Raw genomic sequence first — 27,177 nt, 5'->3', positions numbered from 1 at the left:
ACCTGTAAGAGGGGAACACGGGTCCTGCTGGAATCACTGGCTTAGCAGGGGAACACAGGAAACGAGTCCGTCGGGATTCACTGCCCCGACAGGGAGTACAAGTCCGTTGGGTACACTGGCCCGGTGGGGGACAGGGTCTGGCGGGAATACGGGTCCCACGAGATTAACTGGCCGAGCAAGAAACACCGATCTGGGGCTGCACCACCGAGGAGATGGCTTCGTCCACCGTGGAGAGTTTCGTGGCCCAGCAGCTAGAGCTGCTGGAGCTGGAGAGGGACGCCGAGGTGGAGGAGCGCAGGTAAGTGCAGCCTCGGGTCCCTGGGCCTCGCAGCTCTCCTTCATGGTCTCTCGGAGCCAGTCTGGTGTTGGCGGCGGGCTAGGCCGGACCAGTGGGCAGCAAGAGGTGTCAGGGCCGCAAGCTTGCGGTCCCATCTCTCCGGGACTAGAGGCAGGAGGATCGTTTAAGGTCACCTTTGGCAACATTGCCAATTTGCCAAACCTGTGCTACCGGAGACCCTTTGCCACTACTCTTCCCCCTCCCCGCCCCGAGGGGGGGGTGGGAGAACGAAAACATCACACGATCCCCTTTGGGGTTTGGGGGTTGATCCAAGCTAAATGGAGTTGGACAGATTTCTCCGGGAACCGGAGAGGAGAGTGTTCCATGAGCACAGCCTACTAGAGGAAAGTGGATGCAGCCCGTGTTATGGTGTCTGAGGCATTCCTGAAGAGCCGGCTTGTTTCTGGAGAACGTCTACAGGCCTGCAGTAGGCAGAGCCTGCACTTCTGTACCTCACAGTGCCATCCTCGCAGTGCATTGCCTAAGGAAAGACAAAGGCTGGCGAAATAACTGGCCCAGGGTAACCTACATGGAGGCAGGACCTGAAGCCAGGCTGTTTGAGTGCAGATGCGATCATTGGTTGAGAGTCAGCCAGTCGTCATGAGTAAGAAGGTCTTTTGCTGCTCTGGCTGCGTGACTATGGAATTATGTACCCGCCTTTCCCCTACTTCATCTGTAGAAGAGTGAAATTCCCACACCATGTGTTTACTGTGAGACCGAAGTGATTTACTGAAAGTCAAGCTAGAACCTTGAGCCACAGTTAGGGTGTTGGGGGTAAGAGGCAGAGAGGGAGTAAGGTATAGGGGGAGGCCCTGCAGGACTTGCTGAAAGATTGAGTATAGTCAGGGAAGACTGTGTTGGTACGCAGGGAGCAGGTTAGGCAGTACCAGTCCTGGGAGCTGTGGGAAGAACAGGGCTGGAGCGGAGCAAATTCCGAGTTCCTCTGGGGCCTATTTGATGCCTGTAAGCGGCACTCTTTCCTTGCTTACTTTTCCTGCACAAGTGAAAATAGGAAAGGGTGCAGGCACAAACGGTGAAACTGCTATCCTGGCTGTCTTCTAGGTCCTGGCAGGAGCACAGTTCTCTGAAAGAGCTCCAGAGCCGAGGGGTGTGTTTGCTGAAACTGCAGGTATCCAGCCAGTGCACCGGGCTGTACGGGCAGCGACTGGTCACCTTTGAGCCCAGGAAATTCGGGCCTGTGGTGGTGCTTCCCAGCAACAGCTTCACTTCTGGTAGGTGTCTGATGAAGGCCCGAATTGGCCATTGCTGGTGTTCAGATTAAGGCCTGTTCTCTCCCAAAGGCTGGAGAACAGACCCAGATGGAATATGAAGCTCTACAATGAAAATTTCCTACTTAAAAATCTGACAGTTAGCATGGCTGGTATTGTTGTTTGCTGATGGGGTCTGAAATTAATTGTGCCTCCAAGAATGACTTTGAGCCTTGAACTCCTGATCTTCCTGCCTCTCCCTCCCAAGTGCTGAGATTACAGGCCTACACCATTATGCCTGACGTTTGTTGGTTTTTGGAGGCAGGAACGTGATTCACTTTGTACCCCTGGTCCATCTGGAACTTTCTGTGTAGACCAGACTGTATTAGAAGTTGCGGTGAGCTTTCTGTGTCTGCCTACTGAGTTCTGGAATCGCAAGTATGCACTGCCACGTTTGACTGTTAATACACTGCTTTTTGGCTGCCCAGATTGGCAGCTTTCTCTTCGAAGTGCCTGGGATGGAACCCAAGGCCTCTGGCATGCTGAGTCAGCATGCTGCCATTGCATTGCACTCTGGAGTTTTTTGACCACACACCAGGGATGCTAAGTTGTCCTCAGCCCTGAAAACTGAGAACCAGCAGTGCTGCCTGTGTTGTCCTGGTTTGTTTTGTTTTGTTTTTTATGTGCTTTGGTGCTTTGCCTGCATGTATGTCCGTGTGAGGATGGTGGATCCCCAGGAGCCGGAGTTACAGATACAGACAGTTGTGAGCTGCCATGTGGATGCTGGGAATTGAGCCCATGTCCTCTGGAAGAGCAGCCAGTGCTCTTAACTCTGGAGTCATCTCTTCAGCCCTGTGCTGTCCTGTTTTGAGTGGCAGCCTTTGACTTTATAGACTTGTCCCAAGAGTTTTCAATTCCCCTGCTGGGTTTGAAGAAGGTAAGATGAGGGGAATGGGAAAGCAGTGAAGGAACCTGCTGATGGGTGTGAGACCAAGCAGAACTTGAGATCTTGACCTTGTTAAGGGAGCTACATCTAGTCTGCCCCCTTGGAAGATGGGAGCAAGAGTGCCTGCTCAGCCAGCAAGAGTTTAGGCATGAAGAAGTGGGATGGAGCATGTCCACTGCCCTCCCTGAAGCCGTGTGGAGTGACTGGTGTCGTGGGTGGTGGGAATGGGAACTGGGCCTCTGTGTGGAACACCAGCAAGCTGGAGTACTGCTGTGTGGACATTGCTGTTGGCCAAATTCAGGGGATATGGCTATTGTCCGTCTTCTGAGGGGCAGTCTGAAGTCTCAGTCACTTGGAAGTAGCAATCTTGAGATGAGGGGTTCTGCACAGGGTGGGGTATAGGGAGTCTGACACCCAGCTCAGCTTCCACCCCAAGAGCATCCTTGTCATATTCCTCTTGTCTTTCTAAAGTCAGGGAGGAGATGAGTAAGATTCAAGGCACAGGGGAAACTCACACATGGGAGAAAGGTGCTTGAATTCAGTCCCCAGGATTTACATGACAGAAGAGGGAACCAACTGCCTCAAGCTGTCTTCTGACCTGCATATAAGGACCATGACACCCACAGATGAATAAATGCAGGATGATATATATTGTTTGAGATCATATATATTTATTTGAAATATACTGGAAAGGATCACATACCATAATATTTAGCTGGGTTTGTTTTCACAGGTGATATTGTGGGTCTATATGATGCTAATGAAAGCAGCCAGCTAGCCACTGGGGTTCTGACCCGCATCACCCAAAAGTCAGTCACAGTGGCCTTTGATGAGTCCCATGATTTCCAGTTGAACCTGGACCGAGAGAATACCTATAGACTACTGAAGCTCGCCAACGATGTCACTTACAAGCGACTGAAAAAGTGAGTGTTCCAGGTTGAAGATCAGACGGGTGTTTTCTTCGGATGCTACTCATGAGTGCCCTTATCTGTGTTGAGGGAGGGAGTGGCCTGTCTCCTGAGTGCTCTCAGGTGATGCTGTCCCTGAACTGCGGTCCCTGAGAGCTCCTCATTTTGGCTGTGGTTCCTCACAGAGCGCTGATGACACTGAAGAAGTACCACTCTGGGCCAGCATCCTCACTCATAGATGTCCTTTTGGGTGGCTCCACCCCAAGTCCTACCGCTGAAATATGTAAGGAGTTTTTAATTTATTTTTTAAGATTTATTTGTGTGTGTGTGTGTGAGAGAGAGAGAGAACATGTGTGTGCATGTACGTGTGTGTGTGTGTGTGTGTGTGTGTGTGTGTGTGTGTGTGCATGCAGTGCTTGGGGAACTCAGAAAGCCATTGGATCACCTGGAGTTGGAATTGGGGGTGGTTGTGAATTGATCAGCATGGTTTCTGAGAGCCAACCATGGGTCCTTTGCAAGAGCAGTGCATGCTCTTAACTACTGGGTCAACTCTCCAGCCCCAACTTTTTAATTTCTTACCTGAAGTTATGTAGGACGGTGTGTCCTTGGGCTGTTAGCAAGAATTTACATTGAGTTTGAGATCTCTGCCTTGCCATCTTTGGATGCTATTTCCCTGAGTGACTTGGAGACTCTAGGCCAACTTCCCAGAATGCAATACTGAAGAAGTTCTCATTGCAGAACTTGCTGCATAGCCGAGACTGTCCTTCAGCATGTGATCCTCCTGCCTCTGTCTCCTGAGTGCTGTGGCTATAGATGTGCGCCAACACACTGTGTGTGTTATATGTGTGCACGTGTTTGTATGAGTGTGCATCTGGGTGTTACGGGCAGAGGTTGCTATAAGGTATCTTCCTCAATTCCTTTCCACCTGATTTTTCTCTATTTATGATTGTGTGTTGTGTATGCATGTGGAGATCAGACAACACGTCTCCTTCCTGCTTTACATGGTCCTAGAGATTAAACTCAGATTGTCAGTTTATATGACAGTGCCATTACCCGCTCAACTGTCACTGACCCCAGCTTATGTTTGAGTTTCTTTTTTTTTCTTTTTTTTTTGGTTTTTCGAGACAGGGTTTCTCTGTGGCTTTGGAGCCTGTCCTGGAACTAGCTTTGTAGACCAGGCTGGTCTCGAACTCACAGAGGTCCGCCTACCTCTGCCTCCCGAGTGCTGGGATTAAAGGCGTGCACCACCATCGCCCGGCTATGTTTGAGTTTTTAAGGGAGGGCCTCCCACTGAGCTTGAAGCTCCCTGACTAGCTAGGTTGACTGCCCAATGAGTCCCAGGACCCCCCTGTGTCCTCTTCCCAGTGCTGGCCCTGTAGATGCTCTTCACTGTGCCCAGCGTTTACATGGTGATGGAGACCTGAACACAGTTCATGGTTGTGTGGCAAAGCACTGTGCCTACTGAGCAGTCTCCCCAGCACCACACCACATTTTAAAAATGATACTTTTATCTTCTTATTTGTTTGTTTGTATAGGTCTTGTGTAGCCCCAGCTGGTTTTAGTATCAAACTTACTATATGGCCAAGAATGACCTTGAACTCCTGACATGCTCCCACCTCCTGAGTGCTAGGATTATGGGCTTATGTCACGATACCCACCTCAAAAATATATTAGCTTTCTTTAAAGACTGGTGTGTCTTGATGGCAACTGTTATCTAATTGACAAGAATTAGATAGAATGTAGAATGTGCCAGAAACTTGGAGTTTGATAGTGCGTGCTTTGTCTCTCATCCTGCTCTTCTGACGGTTTATAGGCTTGTTGCTGCTCACAGGTTCAGGTCAGCACCCTTTCCATGAGAGCTTGGTGCACTCGTCTGTCGGGTGTCTCTGGTGGACACTGGAATGGAGCTGAGCACAAGAGGCCTTTTGGGTTGGGGTGCCTCAGTGGATCAAGTGCCTGCTGGTGAGGGGGAGAGTCTGTGTTCAGGTCCGCGGAACCCAGATGGTCATCCTGTGTAATCCTAGCGCTCCTCTGAGAAGGGGCTAGAGACTAAGTCCCTGGGCGTGCACGGGCCAGCTGACCCGGCTGCGCAGTGCTGGACAGCAGGCTGTGACCAAGAAGGTGGAAGATGACCCCTGAGGTTGTCCTCCGACCTCCACAAGGATACTGTCTCACATGCACACACACATAACACACACACAGACATGCACACACACAAATGCACATACATGCATGTGTGCACATATATACACGCTTTTTAAGAAAGCATCATTAGTTATGTGAGTCTTCCATTATCCAAAATAAAGGCAGCATCCTTTGTCTCTGCCGTTTTCTGGTCACTTAAGAGAGATAAAGCGATGGAAATGAGTACGCCCCGAGAAACAGAAACGCTTCCTTCGCGTCTGTTGGCAAAGTTCATAAGAAGCAGATTGTCACATCTAAACTCTAGAGCCGTATGATCTCTTTTGTAACTCACTCTGCTGTGGCACCCAGCCGCCATTGACTGGATTATGGCATGGCACTTTCTCATAAAATGAGGGAAAATCAACAGTAGACTGGGTGTTGAATCTTGTTTCTGTAGAAATCTTGCTTTGAAAAGTAGAGGTTGGGGCGGTAGCTCAGTTGATAGACTGCTTGCCTGGGTTCCATCTCTAGCACCACTAACCAGATGTGGTGGTGTAGCCTGTGTCCAGCATCCCAGCACTCAGGGAGTAGAAGCAGGAGATCAGAATGTCAGGGCCATCTTCGCCAACTTAGAGAGTTTGAGGCTAGCCTGGGTGATAGGAGACCTTGGGTTATTTGTTTTGTTTTGTTTTTTTCTTTTCTTTCTTTTTCTCTTTTAAAAAAAAAAAAAACCTCAGGCCTCTGAGTTTTGAGGCTGGCTTGATCAACATAGTGAATCCCAAATAAGCCAAGGTTTCATAGTGAGATCTTGCTTCAAAAAATGAGAAAAAGCAGATCAGCCTGGGGTCCAGCCTGCTCTGTGCACTCCGTATTCCTGATTGCTGACAATGGTGCTTCTCCCACAGCCCCACTCACTTTCTACAACACGGCCCTGGATCCTTCCCAGCAGGAAGCTGTGTCTTTTGCACTGGCCCAGAAAGAACTTGCCATCATCCACGGGCCTCCTGGCACTGGGAAGACTACAACCGTGGTGGAAATAATCCTCCAAGCTGTGAAGCAAGGCTTAAAGGTGGGCAAAGGGCCTTCCCTCCTCATCCAGCCCTGAGCTCTGGGGTGCTGTGCTTGTCACTCATCAGGGTCCCCTCACAGTCCAGCGTGGCTGGTCAGGGCTGGGACAGGGCATTTGCGGGTTGAGTGTTGGGCTGCTGCAGGAGTGCCTGTCTGGAGGCACAGGGAAGCTTTGGGAGCCCTTAAGATGGCTCAGCCTTAGTTGTCAGCCCAGGCTCCCTTGATTTCCATGCTTGCTGTGCTCTTGCTCAGAGTCTAGGTTCACAATGGTACTGTGGAATTGGCCAGGGCCCTTTGAGAGCCCTGCGGCAGATAGTGGGTCAATCAGATGTGCAGTTAACCCACAAGATCCATGTGCACCACGCATGCTCTCCTGCCTTTAGGAGCCATGAAGCACCGTCGTATGCTACTGTTTGCACACATCAGTACGGGGTGCCCTGGTCCTCCAGGCATTCCAGTGTATGCAGCCAGTAACCCCACAGACACCCGAGTTCTGGGGACCAGTAGACCCACTGTGTAGAAAAGGTAACCGGGAAATAGAGCCTGCCTAGTTGTACAACAGTGACTGCATGAGCCAAAAGGTGATTGGCAGGGCCACCTCTCAGAGCTGCAGGGTGACCTCCACAGTCTGTGCCTGTGAGTGTTTCCGCCAGTGTCTTTGTGGATGTTTGGAACCAGCAGGAAAAGCTGACTTCTTGATGGAAAGCAGGTGGGGTGGTTTTAGCTGGTGCCTTCCAGTTCAGTGTGCACTGGTGTTCACAGGGGGTACACCAGGACTGTGGAGTGGCAGTGGAGATGGCAGAACATGTGGGGTAGGAGTTGGATCGATGGGCTCTGCACTCAACAGCTGCAGCTACAAAGGCAAGATGGAGCCCACCAGGGAGATCCCCCATGTTTATGTCAGACAAGAAACTGGTGTGTTTGGTGCTGTGGACAGTGCCCTGAGCCCTGATTACATGCTGGATTTTTTTTTTTTAAGTAAAAAGGGTTTATTTAGTTTTGTTGGAGCTCAGGAAAGAAATACATGGCCAACCATTGCCTTGCCCAAGGCAATGTACAGTGTATAGAAAAGGGACAGGAATGCTGGGCAGTGGTGGACCTTTAATCCCAGCACTCGGGAGACAGACAGGTAGATCTCTGTGGGTTCAAGGCCAGCCTGGTATACAGAGTGAGTTCCAGAACAGGCTCCAAAGCAATAGAGAAACCCTGTCTTGAAAAAACCAAAAATAAGTAAGTAAATAAGTAAATAAATAAATAAATAAATAAATAAATAAATAAAATAATTAAAATGGTGTAATAGGAGCGGAGGGGCTGCGTCCCCAGCACCCCCGCCGCCTGGCTAGCTTATGCCCGAAATAACAACACACAAACTGTATTCATTTAAACACTGCTTGGCCCATTTCTATTTAGCCTCTTCTAGGCTAACTCTCGCACCTAGACTAGCCCATTTCTAATAATCTGTGTAGCCCACGAGGTGGCTTACCAGGGAGATTCTAGCCTACGTCCATCCTGGGTCGGAGCTTCATCGCATGTGCCTCAGAGAACAGAGCTATCGCCTCTGTCCAGGAGAGGGGAGCATGGCGTCTCTCTGAGCTCACTTCCTCTTCCTCCCAGCATTCTGTTCTGTTTACTCCTCCCACCTGTTTTAACCTATCAGGGCCAAGCAGTTTCTTTATTGCTTAACCAATGAAATCAACAGATTGATATATGATACTCCCACATCATTAAAAGGGGCAGGAAGCCGAGCTATGCTTGTACTTGCTCACAGGGAGCTGTCGCAGGAATGCTGGAGTTAGCCCTGTGGGTGCTGCTCCTGTTTTGGACAACTTCCTCACCTCAGAGTGAAGCATCTGATCCCAGATTATGATGCTGGGTAAGTCCTCGACTGTCCTCAGGGTTCCAGTTCTCAGGTCCCAGTAGGGAGCCGTCCGCACCCAACTGCTTCTTCTGACCTCCCAGGACAGGTCCCGTGCTTCTTATGGACTGGTTAGGTCCCAGTCGGGAGCCGCCAGTACCCAGCTGCTTCTTCTGACTCCCAGGACAGGTCCCGTGCTTCTTACAGCCTGGCTGTGACTTTAAACAGCTGACAAGGACTCTCTATGTCAACGCACTGCGATCTCACTTGTACTGTGTAAGCAAGGTAGACAGACAAGGTACAGAAGCCAGAAGTTACCAGTGTATCAGTACACTGCGATCTCACTTGTACTGTGTAAGCAAGGTAGACAGACAAGCTACAGAAGCCAGAAGTTGCCAGCGAGGTGTGCCTCATGGGCTGCCAACTCCAAAAGTTGGGACAGGAGAGTCCATACTGTTGACTGGCTGTAAGTGTAGGGTCCCTTTCCAAAAAACCACCTGCCGCTGGGAGAGGGACTCTTATCTGAAGGCTTGCCAAAACTGACTGAACTCAGTGCTGTTAGTGGCCATTTTACCAAAACACTGGCGGACAAGAGCTGGTAAAGGAAATGGCTTAATTCTGGCCAAAACTGAGGAGGGACAGTTCCCTGGCTTCTCTGACCTTCCTCCACTTGAATCTTTCTCTCCCACTTTCCCCTCTTCCCTTCCCTTTTCCCCTTTCTCTGTCTCCCCTCACTGTATAGCCCAGGCTGGCTTTGAACCCACATTGACTTCCTGCCTCAGCCTCCTGAACACTGGGGTCACAGGTCTGTGCTGCTGCACTAGCAACTTTAGAGTCTTCTGTGCAGTCACGAGTCAGCTGACAGTGTCAGCGCTTGGGGACGCAGAGATGGTGGCTATCTAGGGTCTAGTTATCCAGCTGTGCCTGGGTTGAACACCACGGTATTTACTCTCTCACCTTAGTGCCTACTTTCTGTCCTTTAGGAGTTAATGTTTTGTTTAGTGGGTTGGTAGGTGGGTTTTTTGTTTGTTTGTTTGTTGTTGGTTTTTGTTCTTTTGGTTTGGTTTTTTGCAACAGGGTTTCTCTATGTATCTCTGGCTGCTCTGGAACTCACTTTGTAGACCAGGATGGCCTCCAACTCACAGAGATCTGTCTGCCTCTGCCTCTAGTGCTGGGATTAAAGGTGCGTGCCACCACCACCCAGTTGGTACGTGGTTTTAATAAGGAAGGAAGTTGGTAGAAGCCTCACTGTATGCTTCACCTCCCCAGGTTCTGTGCTGTGCTCCCTCCAACATTGCTGTGGACAATCTGGTGGAGCGGCTGGCCTTGTGTAAGAAGCGGATTCTGCGCCTGGGGCACCCCGCCCGCCTCCTGGAGTCTGCCCAGCAGCACTCACTGGACGCAGTGCTAGCGCGCAGTGACAATGCCCAGATTGTTGCTGACATCAGAAGGGACATCGACCAGGTCTTTGTAGGTATCGTGGAGCCAGTGTCCTTGTCATAAGCTTGTTTGAGCTTCATTCTTAAAGAGTGGCTGTTCTTTCTGCCCAGGTTCCTTCTCCTAATCTGTCTGCTCACTTAGTATTTTATTTTATTTTATTTTTTTTGATTTTTCGAGACAGGGTTTCTCCGTAGCTTTTGGTTCCTGTCCTGAAACTAGCTCTTGTAGACCAGGCTGGCCTCGAACTCACAGAGATCCGCCTGCCTCTGCCTCCCGAGTGCTGGGATTAAAGGCGTGCGCCACCACTGCCCGGCTCACTTAGTATTTTATAATCCAGGGCCGTGGGCGTGGCTCAGGGTGCCTCCCTAGCTGGCACAAACCCTAGGTTCAATGTCAGCACCACATAAAATTGAGCGTGGTTGTTCAGGCCTTTCATCCCAGCTCTTGGGAGGTAGAGTCTGGAGGATTAGAAGTTCACAGTCATCCTGGGTTGCCTAGGGAGTTCAAGACCAGTCTGGGCCACCTGAGACAAACTGGACCACTCTTTAGTGTTGAGCCTCTCTTTAGTTTGGACGGCTTGCTGTGGTGGAGAAGTGCACGGAGCATTTAGTAGGGATCCAGCTGCTTTGGGAGTGTGGAGTAGGTGAGAAATTGGCCTGAAGAAAGTGTTCCCTGGCCTTGGGGGTGGCGCAGGGCAGAGCAGGTGCCAGCGTGTGCACAGCCCTCGCTTTCCTCTCTGGCCCTGGAAGAAAAAGCAACCAAAACAAACATTTCCTGGTGCCTTCCCAGTGCTAGGAAGGTGGGCTGGCTAATACTGGCCAGAAAATACTCAGAAAAGTAAGTCCCTTCTGGAATCGTTGGTCCATGTCACCTCTCATACCAGGGGCACCAGGGCTTGGAGAGCAACGTGGCAGTGGGCTCCAGGGGAGTGGCTCTACTCCAGGATCTCTTATTTCAGTTTTCTGGGATGGGCTGTGTCTTCCCATCAGCAATCCCCCTGCCTCATCTTGGTTCTCCTTGGTGACCTCACCACTGGGGAATGATGGCAGCAGAGAGGATGTCAGGGCAGGAGTCCTCCTACTTTTTGGGAGATTGGAGACTGTATGATGCAGATCTAGGTGTCAGCCTGGGGTCAGATGGTGCACATGGAGGTGGACAAGGATGAGTGTGCTGTAGGGCTCAGGCAGTGCAGGCGTCACCCCTGCCCACGTGTGACAGCGGTGAGTGTGCTGCGCGGGGCTCAGGCAGTGCACGCGTCACCCCTGCCCACGTGTGACGGCGGTGAGTGTGCTGCGCGGGGCTCAGGCAGTGCAGGTGTCACCCCTGCCCACGTGTGACGGCGGTGAGTGTGCTGCGCGGGGCTCAGGCGGTGCAGGCGTCACCCCTGCCCACGTGTGACGGCGGTGAGTGTGCTGCGCAGGGCTCAGGCAGTGCAGGTGTCACCCCTGCCCACATGTGACAGCGGTGAGTGTGCTGCGCGGGGCTCAGGCAGTGCAGGCGTCACCCCTGCCCACGTGTGACAGCGGTGAGTGTGCTGCGCAGGGCTCAGGCAGTGCAGGTATCACCCCTGCCCACGTGTGACGGCGGTGAGTGTGCTGCGCGGGGCTCAGGCAGTGCAGGTATCACCCCTGCCCACGTGTGACGGCGGTGAGTGTGCTGCGCGGGGCTCAGGCAGTGCAGGTATCACCCCTGCCCACGTGTGACGGCGGTGAGTGTGCTGCGCGGGGCTCAGGCAGTGCACGCGTCACCCCTGCCCACGTGTGATGGCGGTGAGTGTGCTGCGCAGGGCTCAGGCAGTGCAGGTGTCACCCCTGCCCACATGTGACAGCGGTGAGTGTGCTGCGCGGGGCTCAGGCAGTGCAGGCGTCACCCCTGCCCACGTGTGACGGCAGTGAGTGTGCTGCGCGGGGCTCAGGCAGTGCAGGTGTCACCCCTGCCCACATGTGATGGCGGAGAGTGTGCTGCGCAGGGCTCAGGCGGTGCAGGCGTCACCCCTGACCACGTGTGACGGCGGTGAGTGTGCTGCGCGGGGCTCAGGCAGTGCACGCGTCACCCCTGTCCACATGTGACAGTGGTGAGTTTAGCCTCTGACTGAAGTTCCCACCCAAGTCCGGCCTGACACTTTCTTGTCGGAGCACCAGCTGTCTGTTGTCATGGTCACAATTTTAGCAGCTAACTGTCCCTTCATGCCCTTTGGTGGGGACTGGCCTCCGGCAGGTGGACTATGTGCTTCCTTCATGAAGATCCGGCTGTTTAGCCCCGCCCCAGGAATTTGCTGAGCTGCATCTCTGACTGCCCGAGAGCGCACAGAAAAGAAATGCAGAGTCTTGTTGGAATAATTAGCGATTTTTCTCCTAGGGCAAGAACAAAAAGACCCAGGATAAGAGAGAGAAAAGTAATTTTCGGAATGAAATTAAACTGCTAAGGAAGGAACTGAAGGAGAGAGAAGGAGCAGCCATAGTCCAGAGCCTCACTGCGGCAGACGTGGTCCTAGCCACCAACACAGGTGAGAGCATGGCCCTCCTGCCACACGGCCTTGGCCAGAGTCTGCGACAGCTGCTGTCCTTCCTGGGCCTCTGGGCTGGGATTTGCTGTGTCTAGTAACTACGAAATCAATGTCTTTCACAGACACAGGCTATTCTGGGCATCTTCTCTTTGTGTGTGTGTGTGTGTGTGTGTGTGTGTGTGTGTGTGTGTGTGTGTGCACACATGGGTATGCATGCCCAAGCACAGGCCAGAGGAAGATGTCAGATGTCCTGCTCTGTTGCTTTCTGCATTGTATCTGAGACAGCATTTCACACGAACCTGGAGCTAGGCTCACAACCAGCAAGCCCTAGCAGTGGTCCTGCCTGCACCCCTGGCAGTGTTGGGCTATAGGCTCTTGTGGGCCACTCCCTGCTGTCTATATGAGCATTGGGCAGTTGAATCAGGTTCTTGTGCTTATGCAGCAAGTGTTCTTACCCACTGAACCATCTTCTGTAGACAGAAGTTTCTGTCCTGCCCGGTCCTGCAGTCGTTCAGTCCCAAAGAAACACACAGAGGCTTATGTTAATTATAAATTGTTTGGTCTATTACCTCAGGCTTATTATTAACTGGCCTTACAACTTAAATTAACCCATAATTCTTGTCTGTATTTAGCCACATGGTTTGGTGCCTTTTCTCAGTAAGGAATTCTCATCTTGCTTCCTCTGTGGCTGACTAGTGACTGTGTCTCTGCCTTTCCTCTTTCCAGAATTCTAGTCTGATCACCCCAGCTATACTTCCTGCCTGGCTACTGGCCAATCAGCATTTTATTAAACCAATACGAGTGACAAATATTTCCAGTGTGCAAGAGCATTGTCCCACAGCAATGTTCTCTGACCCTCTTCCTACTTATTTAGAAGAGGCAACAGAAGGTCTCACTCTGAAGCCCGGTCTGGCCTGGAGCTCACTGTGTAGCTCAGACTGACCCCAAACTCTGAGTGATGCTCCTGCCCCAGTGAAGCTTGAGTCTGTGAGTGCTGGGTTGTAGGTGTGTGCCATCACACTAGCTTCCTTCTCACTCCTGAGTTGCTTTTTGTTGTTGGAGAGAGGGGGTGTCATGAAATCTTGGTTTCTGTTTTGACTCTGTTATTTAGCAGTGTTTTGTCCTTTCTAAATAGTCGGGGGTTCCTGCACTACCTTCCTGAATCTGGCTTTCAGTTTGGCTCCTTGTGTATGATATCCAATTCCAGGTGATGCCTTGCCTTGATTGGTCTATTGAGACACTTGCTTCGTGGTCCAGAGCATGATCAGTCATCTGAAATGTTCTGTGTGTACTTCATGGGAAAGAGAGCTGTAGTTATGAATGTCAGTCAGGGTATTGATCACCTGTTCTGTTGGCTCAGTCACAGAGAGACAGTGTTGCAGATTCAGAGTGTACAACTGTGTGCTTCTCCAAGCTCTCAGCTCTTGCTTTGAATCCACCTTCAGAGATGTGAATGACAGGTCCCATCTCCTTGATTAATTACCCAGTTTACCATCACAAAGAGGTTTTATTTATTTGTTTGGGGATTTGATTTTTTTAAAAAAGTTTTATTTTAATTGTGTGTGGGGTGGGTGTGTTTTTTGTGTGTATGCATGCACAGAACCCCTGGACTGGGGTTACAGAGTTTCAGTTGTGAGCCACCTCATGTGGGTGCCAGGAACCGAACTCAGGTCCTCTGCAAGAGCAGTACAGCACATGCTCATAACTGCTGACTCATCCTCCAACCCCCAACTTTCTGGTGCGTTTTGAGACTGGGTCTCATGTGGCTCCAGACTGCCTCAAACCTGATTTGTCTGGAGATGACCCCGAATTCCTTATCTTCCCGCCTCCGCTTCCCAAGGGCGGGATCACAGGTGTGCACCACCGTTCTTGTGTGGATGTGTGTTCTTCCACTTTAATGTCTGCTAGTATTGTTTTCTTCTTCCTTTTAAATTTTAGTTGAAATCCTAAATAAGATATTTTTATTTACTTATTTTATGTACGTGTGTGTATTTGTTTTTTTTAAATATTTATTTATTTATTATGTATACAATATTCTATCTGTGTGTATGACTGCAGGCCAGAAGAGGGCACCAGATCCCATTACAGATGGTTGTGAGCCATCATGTGGTTGCTGGGAATTGAACTCAGGACCTTTGGAAGAGCAGGCAATGCTCTTAACCTCTGAGCCATCTCTCCAGCCCACGTGTGTGTATTTGTGGGAGTGGACATGTGTGGAGGTTGAAAGACATTTTGCAGAAGTCAGTTCTCTCCTTCCAGCATGTGGGTCTCAGGGTTTGAACTCAGGTCGTTAGGCTTGGCAGCAAGCTTCTTTCTCCACTGAGCCTTCTCTGAGGCCTTGTACATAGTAGTTGTAGGTCATGAAGCAAAAATGAATGAGCCAGCTTGGTTCCCTTTCCTTTTAGGGGCATCGTCCGATGGCCCTCTGAAGTTGCTGCCTGAGAACCACTTTGATGTGGTGGTGGTGGACGAGTGTGCCCAGGCCCTGGAAGCCAGCTGTTGGATCCCCCTGCTGAAGGCCCCAAAGTGCATCCTAGCCGGAGACCATAAACAGCTGCCACCTACCACCGTCTCTCACAAGTAAGACACTTGTCCGCCTGCACTGCAGGCCCCTTAACTCCTTACTGTCCCACAGGACCAGCCTCCAAGCCCAAGCTCTCCATGAGGTCTGGGTGTTCCTCTGTCATATGGCCCTCACCTGTATCTCCTCCCTGTGCTGAACTGGGGTGTCTGCACAGCTGATCAGCTGGAGTGTGTGCTGTGTGAGGGTGAGGGCTGGGTCACCCTCGTCTTTGTGGCCTCGGGTCCTAGCGTGGAGCTGGCTTGTTCCTGTGTTCACTGGAGGCTTGTTGCTCTGAGAGCCTGTGAAGGATGGGCAGGCCTAATGGTGGAGCTAGGAAAACCCCTCTGGGCTGGGCATGCTGGCCTGCGGCAGTTAGCTCCCAGCCTGCTGTGGGCTCTGCAGTGTGCATGTTAGGTACCTTCACCAGGACTGGTGGAGTGGCTCGGCTCAGCCTCTCCTGGTTGGAGGAAGTGATGCTGGCCAGCCCTTCACGTCGTCTACCCTCTCATCCCACTCACTGTTCTGGCCACGCTGCCTTCCCAGATCTCAATGTGCCCCTTGCCTCACTGTCCCCTCTGTCTGGACCACTGCATCCCTGGGCATTGGGTGGCTTTACCCTCCATTCGATGAATCCTATGTGGTTTACTGTGTCCACTCAACTCAGCTGGTACTGTCAGTCCCTTTCACGGTTCGTGTGGTTTCTCTCAGCTTGAATCCTGCCAGTCTCTTATGATTATCTGTCTTATCTGCTTGGCATCCCATCTAGAAAGCCCACTGTGGGCCTGTGTGCAGGATCTGACATATGAGTAATCACTAGCAGACGGGTCTGCTTCCAGAAGCCAGGGCCTTCAGCCCCACTGTGGCCTCCCTGCAGTGGAGGAGGCTTTGCCCCAGTTCCTGGTGCAGTTGAAATAGTCTCTTTTCTGTATGTGTTCTGAGGTCCTGGTGCAGCTGGAACTCTGGTGGAGGAGGGATTGCTTGGAAAGGTGCTGTGGGAACCTCCCAGGGGTGGGTGACCCTAGGTGGGGTGCTCAGGCAAGGGTCTTTTGAAGAAAAGCACCTACAGCTGTCCCTCAGGACCAGGCTTGGTGGAGGAACTTTGATGGGGTAGAGTGGAGGATTCTGGGGAGCCTGAAAGTCCTGATGGGAAGAGCAGGGGTCTGAGCAGGAGTGAGAAGGCTCAGGGTGTGTGCCTGGTAGCTTCTCAGAGTGTGACAGCAGGTGACCCTGTCCTCTAGGGAACTGAGGGTAGATTCTGGGCTGTTCCTGTGAAAATATGGACCGTGTGTGTCCCTTAGAAAAGTTGGGTGATGTCAGTGGCTGTACTGTGCACTTCTGGTTTATAGGGGTATGACAGGCATATGCCCTGCCTTTGGCCTGTAGGGAGACTTTTCTGTCCTGCCAGCCAGCTCCCAAATTGTCACACAGAGACTTGTTAATAGCTTAGACTTGTCTCTAACTAACTCTTAAAACATAAATTAACCCATTTTTATTAATCTGTGTGCTGCCCGGAGGCTCGTTTACCTCATCTGCATACTTCCCATCCTGCTCGCTCTGCATCTCATGGCATCTCCTCCCTTCTTCCCAGAGTTATCTCTGTCTGACTCTCTCACTCATGTACCTCCCCATGCCTAGCTATTGGCCATTTAGCTCTTTATTAAACCAATCAGAGCAACACATCTTCACAGTGTACAAAAAGATTATTTCACATTGACCTTAGTTACCTAGGTAACAGTGGTCCTTAAGAATCAATTGAATCACAGGCCGGAGAGACGGCTCAGTGATTAAGAGAACTGGCTACTCTTTCAGAGGACCCAGGTTTGGTTCCCAATGGCTACATGGAGGCTCATAACTGTCTGTAACTTCAGTTCCCAAGGATCCAATGCCCTCTTCTGGCTTCTGCAGGCACATGTGGGCTACAAAGACAGCAAAAAGTGCAGGCAAAACACCTATACACATAAAATTTAAAAATACATATTTAAAAGTATCAGTTGATTCTCAACTTGAAGGACCACGTGAATTCCTAGGGGCACACTAAGACGGAATGGGGGAGCTTTCACATGGTCTTGAACATTTTAATGTGGAGAGAGGCACTGTGCCAGTCTCCGTAGGTGGGCAGCCTCAGACTGTACCTAAGCTCTAGGTCTCACGCTCCTTTGGATAAAGTAGAAATGGATCAGCTGTAAAGAATGAGTGTGTTTATCCCCAGACAGTGTGGGCCTGGGGAACGCATTTGAATTTGATTGTTTGTTTGTTTTGGGACATGTAGCTCAGGCTGGCCTTGGGCTCACTATGTATGTAGCTGAAGGTGGTTTGAACTCATGACCTCCCGAGTGCTGGATCCAGGCATACTTACTTCACAGCACTGGGACTTCAGTTCTGAAAGGGGCTGCATGGACTCCAGGCTTCAGGGAGGACCCGTATCTGCCTTATCTGCCCTTCAAGGCCACTGCAGGTGGTGGCTCAGGGTTCTTCTCCCATCATCTGAGCAGCACAGAGCCCTCAGATCTGCTTGGACCCTGTCTCCCTCTTGTGTCTTTGCCACCTGCCGAGTCCTGCTGCTCTGAGGGGTGGATGTGCTCGTAGGTGGTGGTGGGTATGTTGAATACTGTAGCCCAGTCCAGCCTTCCCTCCCATCATGTGGAAAGCTGGGGAGGTCCTGGGTCCTGAGATTGAGGACAGTTTTCCCTGCCCTCCCACGGTGTCACGTCTGCACTCAGCACTCTTTTGTTTTTGTTTTTCCTTCTTGGGCACAGGGCAGCACTGGCTGGGCTGTCCCGCAGCCTGATGGAGCGCCTGGCAGAGAAGCATGGTTCTGCTGTGGTAAGGATGCTGACTGTACAGTATCGAATGCACCAGGCCATCACACGCTGGGCCTCGGAGGCCATGTACCACGGGCAGCTTACTGCCCATCCCTCTGTGGCGGGACACCTCCTGAAGTGAGTGATCTGGCCTCTTGCTTCCCCTGATCTTTCAGCCCCAGTTGTCCCTCTGTGGGAGGGAAGTGTGTCTGTCCTGTTAGGGGATTGGGGTGGCAGAGGCTGCTGACACTCACCTTCTAGATATTGCCTGGGTCTCCCTGGCATTGGACCCATTGGGCAACCGTTCTGGTCTTTTTGGTGGGAAGGACCAGTGTTCTTGTGAAGGAGGTTGGTCCTACTTTCTCCCTACCCCTGTGCCAGGGACCTCCCAGGTGTGGCTAACACAGAGGAGACAAGTGTCCCCCTGCTGCTCATAGACACGGCCGGCTGTGGGCTGTTGGAGCTGGACGAGGGGGACAGCCAGTCCAAGGGAAACCCAGGTGAGTCACCAGCCGGGATCCCTGGTCCTTCTCACTCCATGGGCTGGAAATGCGGCTTAGCAGTTAAAAGCATTGCTTCTCTTTCGGAGGACCCAAGGTCAGTTCCCAGCACCCTTATCAGACAGCTCACAATTGCCTTTAACTCCAGCTCAACATAGCTAATGGCCTCTTCTGGCCCTGCAGGCACCCAGGCACGTGTGGTCACGCTTTCAGACATACACATCTACGCATAAGTGAAAATACGTATTTAAAAATGAAGTAAAATGGGTCACTCCGGGTGTCTGCTTTAGCGAGACAGTGGTGGCAGAGATGAGGACAGGCTCCCGATGAACTGTGGGCCTGTCTGGACTCCAAGGGCTAGGGCAGCATCCGTGTGCTCTTCCTGGGCATAGCTGATGCCTGGGCTCCTGGGCCTGGTAGCCTTTCCCACAGTCCTCTGAACACCAACCTGGCTGCTTGGTTCATTTCCCTAAGCCAGCAGCAGTACCCAGGTCCTGTGAAGCTCATCTGCCAGCCTGCTCACCCTCTGGTCAGCTGGCCAGCACCCAGGATGCTCCCTGCTCGTGGCCCAGCATAAGATCTGCTCATAACAACAGAAAGTGTTTCCCACAGCTCAGTAATGGAGGCTGGATAGCATGGCCCTCACTGAACGCTGCTGTCTCTCCTCCCCAGGCGAAGTTCGCCTCGTCACTTTGCACGTCCAAGCGCTGGTGGATGCTGGGGTCCATGCAAGTGACATTGCTGTCATCGCACCCTACAACCTTCAGGTGTGAAGGACCCCTTTGTTTCTTTGTGCCATTGGACTCAGCTGACTAGAGGCTGAGAGGACAGTGTAGTTTGTGGGCATCTGTGACTGCAAAGTCCAGGGCTAGAGTGGACCTCCCTGTGACCAGGTCTAGGGCCCAGAGGACACCGGAAAGAGACTGTGTTTATGCACCTCATATTGCTACAAGCTTGACCTCAGCCTGGTTCCCCGCTGTGACCTTCCTTGAGGCCAGCATTCTCAGGTGGACATAGTCCTAGCGGCCATGCTGATGGATCAGCCTAGCCCAAGTTGTACCCCTGCTCCTGTCTGCTTTGGTAGGAGAAGCTTGCTGCCTGTATAGTGCAAGGTCTTCGTAAACAGTGTCACCCCATTCTGGTTCATAGGAGACCATCAGAGGCAAGGAGATGTCGTAACTCAGAGAGTGCTACCACCCTCTCAGCATATAGCTTAGTGGAGACCCTTTCCCAGCTCAGTCTCCACTGCTCTGTTCGCATGTCTTCCCAGGATGCTCCCTGCCTGCCTGGGCTCTGCTGACCTGGAGGGGTCAATACCACGCTCCTTGGTCTGAACACTGGTGCTGCCCATGCGGGGAGTTCCACATGTCTTCACATCAGCACTCACTCCCAGGCTAAGAAGAGAAATAGGCTAAGGCCTCCGGGACACACAGTTTGCTGCTGTTGTCACTGAAGGGTGCCCACGGCGGTGTGATGGGGTCCCTGACTTGGCCATGAGATCTCAGTCCTGCCTTCTGTTTCAGGTGGATCTGCTCAGGCAGAGCCTCTCCAGCAAGCACCCTGAGCTCGAGATTAAGTCTGTTGATGGCTTCCAAGGCCGAGAGAAGGAGGCCGTGATCCTGACCTTCGTCAGGTCCAACAGGAAAGGTACGTGGCGTAGCCCCCATGGAGCCCTGGGCACAGCCTGGGCACATCCTTGGAGTGAGTGCTGATGGTGAAGACATGTGGAACTCCCCACATGGGCAGCATCAGTGTTCAGAGCATGGTATTGAGCCCTGGCGGGCAGGGAGCATCCTGGGAAGACAGCCTAGTGTCGGGAGGGGAGGGCATGGTGTTCTCAGCAGAGGGAATGGACTCAGTCTGATCAGGGAGCTGGTGACTTGGGAGGCAGACTGGGCCATAGTAGGCCCCAGGTGACGTGGTCACCCTGTCCAGGAGGAACCCCCCTCTTTTGCCCTAGAGCCTGTCTTTTAGGCTTGAGGGATGATTTGATTTTTGTGTGTCTGTAGATTGCCATGCGGTGAGAAGCTGCACCCAGGCACTAGACAGTGAGCTTGAGAGTGGCTTTGGTAGCAGGCTGGGGATGGAGGAGGAGGGAAATGGCTTGGGCACAGAGCTCTGTCCTGTGTCCACAGCAGCTGTTCATGGAGTCCTGAGTCCAGGTGTAGGGAGGAAGCTGTACTTGCCAGGCAGTGGTACATTCTCAGTTCCCACACTGCCTGGACTGCGCAGGTCAGCAGCGGGGCAAGCATCAGAGCAGATGTGCTGACCGCCCTGGCAATGGCAGGCCAGGTAGTGTGTGCAGGGAATGCAGGGGCGGCTGGAGACTGCTGTAGCTCTGACGATGTGACCCGTGTGACTGTCACTGACAAGCGTCCTGTTCCCTGCCTTGGATCTGTCTCTCTCACTTCTGGCCTGTTTTCAGGTGAAGTTGGTTTTCTGGCTGAGGATAGGCGGATCAATGTCGCTGTCACCCGTGCCCGGCGCCACGTGGCAGTCATCTGTGACTCCCGCACTGTCAACAACCATGCCTTTTTGAAGACCCTGGTGAATTATTTCACAGAGCACGGGGAGGTACGCACAGCCTTTGAGTACCTGGACGACATCGTCCCTGAGAACTATACCCATGAGGGTGCCCAGGGCCATGGCCGCACCCCCAAGCCCAGGGACCCTGCCACCTCCATCAAGAAGCCTGCCAGTGAGCAGGAGAGGGGCCAAGAGGCCAGAGCAACCGCCGGACAGGGCCGCAGGAAGCCAAGTGAGAGGCAGCCGGGCTCTCAAGTCCACTCCCAGCCTAGCTCCAGTGCAGGAGGCTCTGACAGAACTGGAGGCCCAGACCACATAGAGCACTTTAGGGCTGTGATCGAGAAGTTTGTGGCCAGCAAGGAGTCCCAGTTGGAGTTCCCTGCATCCCTGAGCTCCCATGACAGGATGCGAGTTCACCAGATAGCTGAGGAGTTTGGGCTGAGGCACGACAGCTCCGGGGAGGGGAAGGCACGGCACATCACAGTGAGTAGGAAGAGCCCTGCGGGTTCTGGTGGTGTAGCCCCACAGCCTCCCTCACCCCCCAGCCCCGCGCAGGCTGAGTCTGAGCCACTGGCAGAACAGCCCCTTGGGCAGTCACATGACCCCGCACAGCTGGATCTGAAGACCCTGCATCTGGAGAGGCTGCAGAGACAGCAGGGCGGCCAAGCGCAGCCAGTCAGGGCTCAGCCAGATGTGGGTTCGAGACCACAGAAGGCTCCACAGAAGAAAAAGAAAAAAGAAACAAAAGGTGAGCCACAGCTTCTCTCAAGGTCACGGTGCCACTGGTTCCTGTCTCCTGCCACCTGCCACCCCTCCACTCAGGAGCCAGTTAGACTCTTGTCTATGTGGATTTTGCTTTTCCCATGACTCCTGTCTCCCTGGCCTGGCCTCTCCTGGGGTAGTAACAGGCAGGTCAACTGTGGGTCCCCAGAACCCTGTAGGAGCAGGAGAAAGAAGCACTGGCATGCTTAGTGCTGCTGTCCCAAGGGGGAAAGGAGGCAGTTGGGGCCCTCTGGGGCAGGGCATGTTCTGACTGGCAGCACAGGGGCAGGTCTGAGAGCTGCAGGCCTGCTGAGCCCACTGTTCTTTTGCCCCGTGCCAGGGCCCAGGAGACTGTGCTCTGCACGCAGCCTGCGCTGGGCCTGCTGTCCCCTGAGTGACCCCAGCCCCCGAGTTGGCACACATGCTCCATCACAGTGAGGGCAGACCTGGTGGGCATGGTACAGGTGCTCTGAACACTGAAGTGGGCCCCTGCCAGCAGGACCACAGGTCAGCTCCCTTTGGGGCATTGTTCCGGTGAGTGCCATTCTCGGCTTCAGAACCAGCTGCAGGGTTGTGGTACTGCTCCATGCATGCCATAGCACTTGTACAATGGCTCCTGTAGTCAGGCCATGTGCTGGCGACCCCAAGATGACCCCTGCCTCAAACAGAAAAGCACTGTGTCTGTGCACTGGCAAGCTTGGACCTACCCACGTCTGCTTTTCCTGCCACCAGGCCTAGGTGGCCTGGGAGCCCCATCTACTCCTGGGGTTCTAGGATTACCTCAGGCCACCATCTTTCAGAGTCCCCAGGACCTGCAAAGGTTCAAGGCCCTGGCCATGGACAGGTAGCTGACAGGAATGATGAGCCGAAGGCAGGAGGGTTGGGTAGCACCCTCCATCAGGTCTGACTGCTCTGCCGGGTCCTAATTTCCTGTCAGTCTCCTGAGCATGCTCACTGAGGACGCTGCCAGCATGGGACGAACCCTTCCCAAGGCCCTCTCTAAGTCACTTGATTCTACTTAGGATGTGGCAGGGACCAGTGACTGGGTGGCTTCATTTTCCCCTTTATACAGTCTGAGAGAGAGAGAGAGAGAGAGAGAGAGAGAGAGAGAGAGAGAGAGAGAGAGAGAGAGAACTGGCAGAGCAGCTATTATTAGATGGGCACAGGTGAGGCAGGGCTTCTGGGAGACCTTGGTCTGGTGTCAGTCACACCTGACCCTAGTGTGCCTAGGTACTGCAGCACCTACCAGCACATGTGTGCATGGAGCCAGGAAGAGACCAGGGCCGCGTCTGCCAGTGCTTGTGTAGGCTCCTCCCAGTACTCTGTCTCCTGTGTTCACGCACATGTGTGTTTTGTGGAGTTCCACAGCGTGTTGCTACTACATCTCTGTGCTCCCGAGCTTTCTCTGTGGCAGAAATGGGGTTTCTTAAATATTGACATTCATACCCCCATCACCCAAGGCTCTTTGTTAGAACTTTTATGTTTATTTATTGTGTATATGTGGGTGCATGTTCCATAGCACACATGGGGGTCAAAGGACAACTTGCAGGAGTCAGTATTCTTCATTCTACAGATGAAACTCAGGCCGCCCGGGTCAGAGGCCAGTGTCCTTAATGAGTGAGCCATCCCACTGCCTTCACCCGAGAAAGTTTTACCTGGCCCTGAGTATGTGGATATATAAAATACAAATCAAACGTTTGCTAGTAAGTCATAACGTTTCATTTTAGTTCTTTGGTGTATGTAGAACTTGAGCATTTGTTAAAAATGAGAACAAATTTGCCTCCAGTCAGTCTAACACAACACAGTTCAAAGATGCAGCATTTGGTAAATTCTGAGACGTGCTGGGCAGAAAGGGCCCCATTGTGTCTGGGGTCTGCAGTTAGAACAAGATGCCTTTGTGAGAACAGGGTCACATACAGTGAAGCAGCCAGCTCCTAACTGTGGCTGGAATCTGCGCAGAGGCTGGCCACTTGTGGTGTGACGTGGCGGCAGTACTAAGCGCGTGTATTGCGTGTTCAGCAGGGGCACCATACAGCACACATTGATTTTGAATAGATTTTTGCTCGTTGTGTGTTCTGGAGCCTTTCACAGGTGCTAGATTTTTCATGGCTCCATCCTGACCCCTGAACACCTACAGTTTAAGTTAGACACTTCATTGTTGAACAATTCCTGCCCCTGGCTAAGAATTTGAGGGGCTTCTACTAGACCCCGAGTTGGGCAGCTTCCTTCCCTGGTGGTACTGCTGTCTGGCCTGGGTTCTGCTTTTGCAGTTGGTGTTTCAGAGAGCTCACCCCAAAAGGATTTTCTGGGTGAAAGGGTGAACTTCTAGGGGCACTCTACACCCTGCCCTCCTCCCTTGAGGCTGGGCAGTGGAGTGGGCAGACTGTCAGCTCTGCGCCATGTCCTCTTCCTTTGAGAATGGACTGTGAGGTGGTCGGTGTATTGGGCAGGCTGTCAGCTTGGTGAGGACTCTGGCTTCCTAGGCTGATGGGGAATCCCACCAAAGACTCTGGGGATGGGGTGTCTGCTGTCTGTAGCGTCTGATCTCCAGCCTTCCCTTTGCCTGAGCACTGCCTCATTCCTCCCCAGGTCCAGCCCCGGCTCTGCCCTGCGAGGAGGACTTTGATGCCCTGGTGTCAGCTGTGGTTAAGGCTGACAACACCTGTAGCTTCACCAAGTGTTCGGCCAGCACCACCACACTGGGCCAGTTCTGCATACACTGTAGCCGCCGCTACTGCCTCAGCCACCACCTGCCCGAGGTGACGGCTCCTCCCAGAGAGTGTGGGGGCATCACACTTGTTGGGGGGAGTAGCCAGACCAGTGAAGCCCTCCCCCAAGCCCATTTTCTGTAAAAGCCAAAGCGGATGCTGCTCATGGTCTTATGGGAACACTCGGGGCACGGGGAGCAAAGTGCGCCTTTGCCAGGGGGCAGGCACAGTGGTGGGAACTCTATGGAGAGGAGCTCTGTCCATCCTGCTCTCTGTAGATCCGCTAACCTAGCTCCAGGCAGAAGCTGGGGAGGGGCTCCGACTTGCAGCCTGAGTGATACCTCTAGAATCCTCAGGATCAGGTATAGGACCTCTGAGGACTTGGGGCAGAGCAAGCTTTGACTACCCCAGGCCACCTGGGCTTGGTGGGCATCTGAGAAAGAGACTGGCATGGAATAGGGGACGCCAACTACTGAGCGCTCCCAGGAGGAAATGCAGGAACCAGGACAGTTTGGGGTTGTTTGGCTGATTCTGACAGGGGTGGGAAGGTGGGCCTGACTGACGGGGAGTACAGGAGTGACAGCAATCTGTCCTTTTAGCGAGCAGAGGTCCCAGCAGAGTCAGCTGGGTTGGGCAGACGGCCTGGGCTGTCAGAGTCGGGTATGAGCAGCACAAGGTGTGCCCAGGGCCGTGGTAGCACCAGACGGGCAGCAGCTTGGGGAGTGGAGCTGGTGGGTAGAAGCAGCTGCAGGGACCATATTGACCACTCTGTTCATACAAGGGGTGCTGTCTCTTATCCACAGTCTCCAGGGCTCCAGCCTCAGGTGTCTGCCACTCACTGGATAGCTATGAAGGATGGACTCGGGGGAGGTGAAAGGCCAGCCTTGGGTCGTCCCTTAGATGTCCATCTGCTGGCTGCAGTCTCCCTTGTCCACAGCTCACCCTGACTACTCTTGTATCTTTTCAGATCCATGGCTGCGGTGAAAAGGCTCGCGCCCATGCCCGGCAGAGGATCAGTCGGGAAGGAGTACTCTATGCAGGCAGTGGGACCAGGGACAGGGCTCTGGACCCAGCCAAGAGGGCCCAGCTGCAGAGGAGGCTGGACAAGAAACTGGGCGAGCTCAGTAGCCAGAGGACAAGCAAGAGGAAGGAGAAGGAGAGGGGAACATGAGGCCATGTCCTCGTACAGGGCTGTGTGGAGCAGAGGGCCAGGCCCTGGGCCCAGCTTCCTCAGAGTCAGCAGTCACAGTCTGGTACTGGCCATTTCTCTGCTCGACCTGGCATGTCCCTGCTCCTCCCATGACAAGAGAGTTGTGTGCAGGGAGACCTGCCTGTTCTTAGACGCCATCAGACTGACTCTGCCCTGACTGGCCAGGCCCCATTATCCTGTTAATCCTGCTCAGATGCATGTCCTGAGGAGTGAGTGCCTTGCTTTGCTAGCTGGCTGTAGCCACCTTCATCCTGTCTTCTTCAGTGACACAGTGGACGTAGAGTCGTAGAGTGTGTGCTCTAGGGATGGGAGGGTGTTACCTCAGGGTTGGGCAGCTCCTAGCCTGTGATTGCCTGGCCTCTGCTGCTTGGTGACTGTGACGGGAAGGAGCTGACCCAGGGCACCTCACTGCTTACCTCAGACTGCGTCCTCTCCAGCGTTCTGTAACAGTTTCTCATGGGAACTCCGACAGATGCATTTTAGCCTCAGGCTCTTGTTTCAAGAGAATATAAATTATTTACAAATTAAAGTGTGCACATGGTGTCTATTCGCTTGTGTCGGAGGTGAGCATCCTTTCCCTCTGACTCAGACCTCACCCTGTGCATGAGGTAATGGGCAGTGGTAGCCCCTCCCCCAGGGCGTCCAAGAGTGATGGTGTGGGTGATGTCTGGCAGCGTGGACAAGGCAAGGTCATTGCTGGGGCAGTTTTGTGATGTGTGGGAGGGAGAGGGTGCCCTCTCAGCTGACTTTCCTAGCAGGGCAGATAGAGTTCCAGATTGGGAGGTTTGGCACCATGTAACTGGACAGTCAACCCAGGCTGCAGGAAGAAGCTGGGAATCCCAAGAATGACTGGGTGGGCTGCTTCCTGGTGGAGCCAGGCTCTGAATCCTCCCTCCATGGGGGTCTTCATGCCCTGCTGTCTGCCAGCTCTCCCTCAGGGTTATTTTTGTTCAAGCAAAGGGAAACATGGCTTTCCTGGCCTGGGGCCTGAGGTTCCCCTCCTGGGAGCCTATTCATGCTAAAGTCACACTGATGTCCCCCAAGTGGCTGCAGACCTTGACCTCTCTGCTATTGCCAGGGTAGGACCATCCTTGCTCTCTGTTGTGTGGCTGTGTCCTGCCTTTGAATGCGATCATGGCCATCTGAAGCAGAGCAGCTGTAATGTGTGCACAAAACCTCAGGAGACTGGGTTCCTTAACAGTCCCCTACCTGAGGTCCCCCAAGACCCTCCCTTTTGAGGGTGTTTAAGAGACAAACAGTTGGCTTGTAGGGGTGCCCTTAGATAATGCAACTGCCCACATACCCCCAAGGGGACTATAGCTGCTCCCGAGTCACCCATGCCCAGGGGACTTCCAGGCAGTACAGAGTCTCCCATTCACTTGGGCTTGGACAGAATCCTTCCTTTGGTCTGCAGTGACCTCCCTCTCTGGGGTGAGATGGTCCATCTCAGAAAAAGTCATGTAATACCGCCTCCCCCTCCGACTCTCATGGTCACCTTCCTTGCTTGCATCCATGCATGGTGTTTGGACGGGATTGTTGGCTGTGGCTGCAGTTACACCCCAGTGCTGTGCTCAGGTAGTGTTGGAACTGCAGGTGGACTGCCATGGGTGCAGTGTCGGGCATTACATGCATCACAAGAAGGGTTAGTTCTGTTCTTCCCAAGATGCAGTGGGAATGCCGTGCCAAATGGAAGTGTCACTCCAGGGCTGTGGGGC

The 27,177-nt window shown here is 52.9% G+C and overlaps 1 protein-coding gene across 1 annotated transcript; it reads left to right on the top strand.

Annotated features, from left to right (window-relative positions):
• The first annotated feature begins 4 nt into the window (after nt 1-4).
• On the top strand, nt 5-26,009 carry Ighmbp2 (immunoglobulin mu DNA binding protein 2). Its single transcript, XM_075972939.1, has 15 exons — nt 5-298; nt 1,400-1,569; nt 3,225-3,414; nt 3,585-3,682; nt 6,429-6,592; nt 9,716-9,916; nt 12,245-12,392; nt 14,798-14,972; nt 17,712-17,894; nt 18,138-18,256; nt 18,929-19,023; nt 19,780-19,903; nt 20,682-21,530; nt 24,134-24,303; nt 25,220-26,009. Exons 1-15 carry the CDS (start codon nt 213-215, stop codon nt 25,421-25,423), a joined length of 2,976 nt encoding a protein of 991 aa, XP_075829054.1. The 5' UTR covers nt 5-212; the 3' UTR covers nt 25,424-26,009.
• Nucleotides 26,010-27,177: the final 1,168 nt, after the last annotated feature.

This window comes from Microtus pennsylvanicus, chromosome 5 (assembly GCF_037038515.1).
Source record: "Microtus pennsylvanicus isolate mMicPen1 chromosome 5, mMicPen1.hap1, whole genome shotgun sequence".
Classification (NCBI taxonomy): Eukaryota; Metazoa; Chordata; class Mammalia; order Rodentia; family Cricetidae; genus Microtus; species Microtus pennsylvanicus.
Note: the sequence above shows the minus strand (reverse complement) of the source record. Positions and strands in the feature narration are given on the sequence as shown.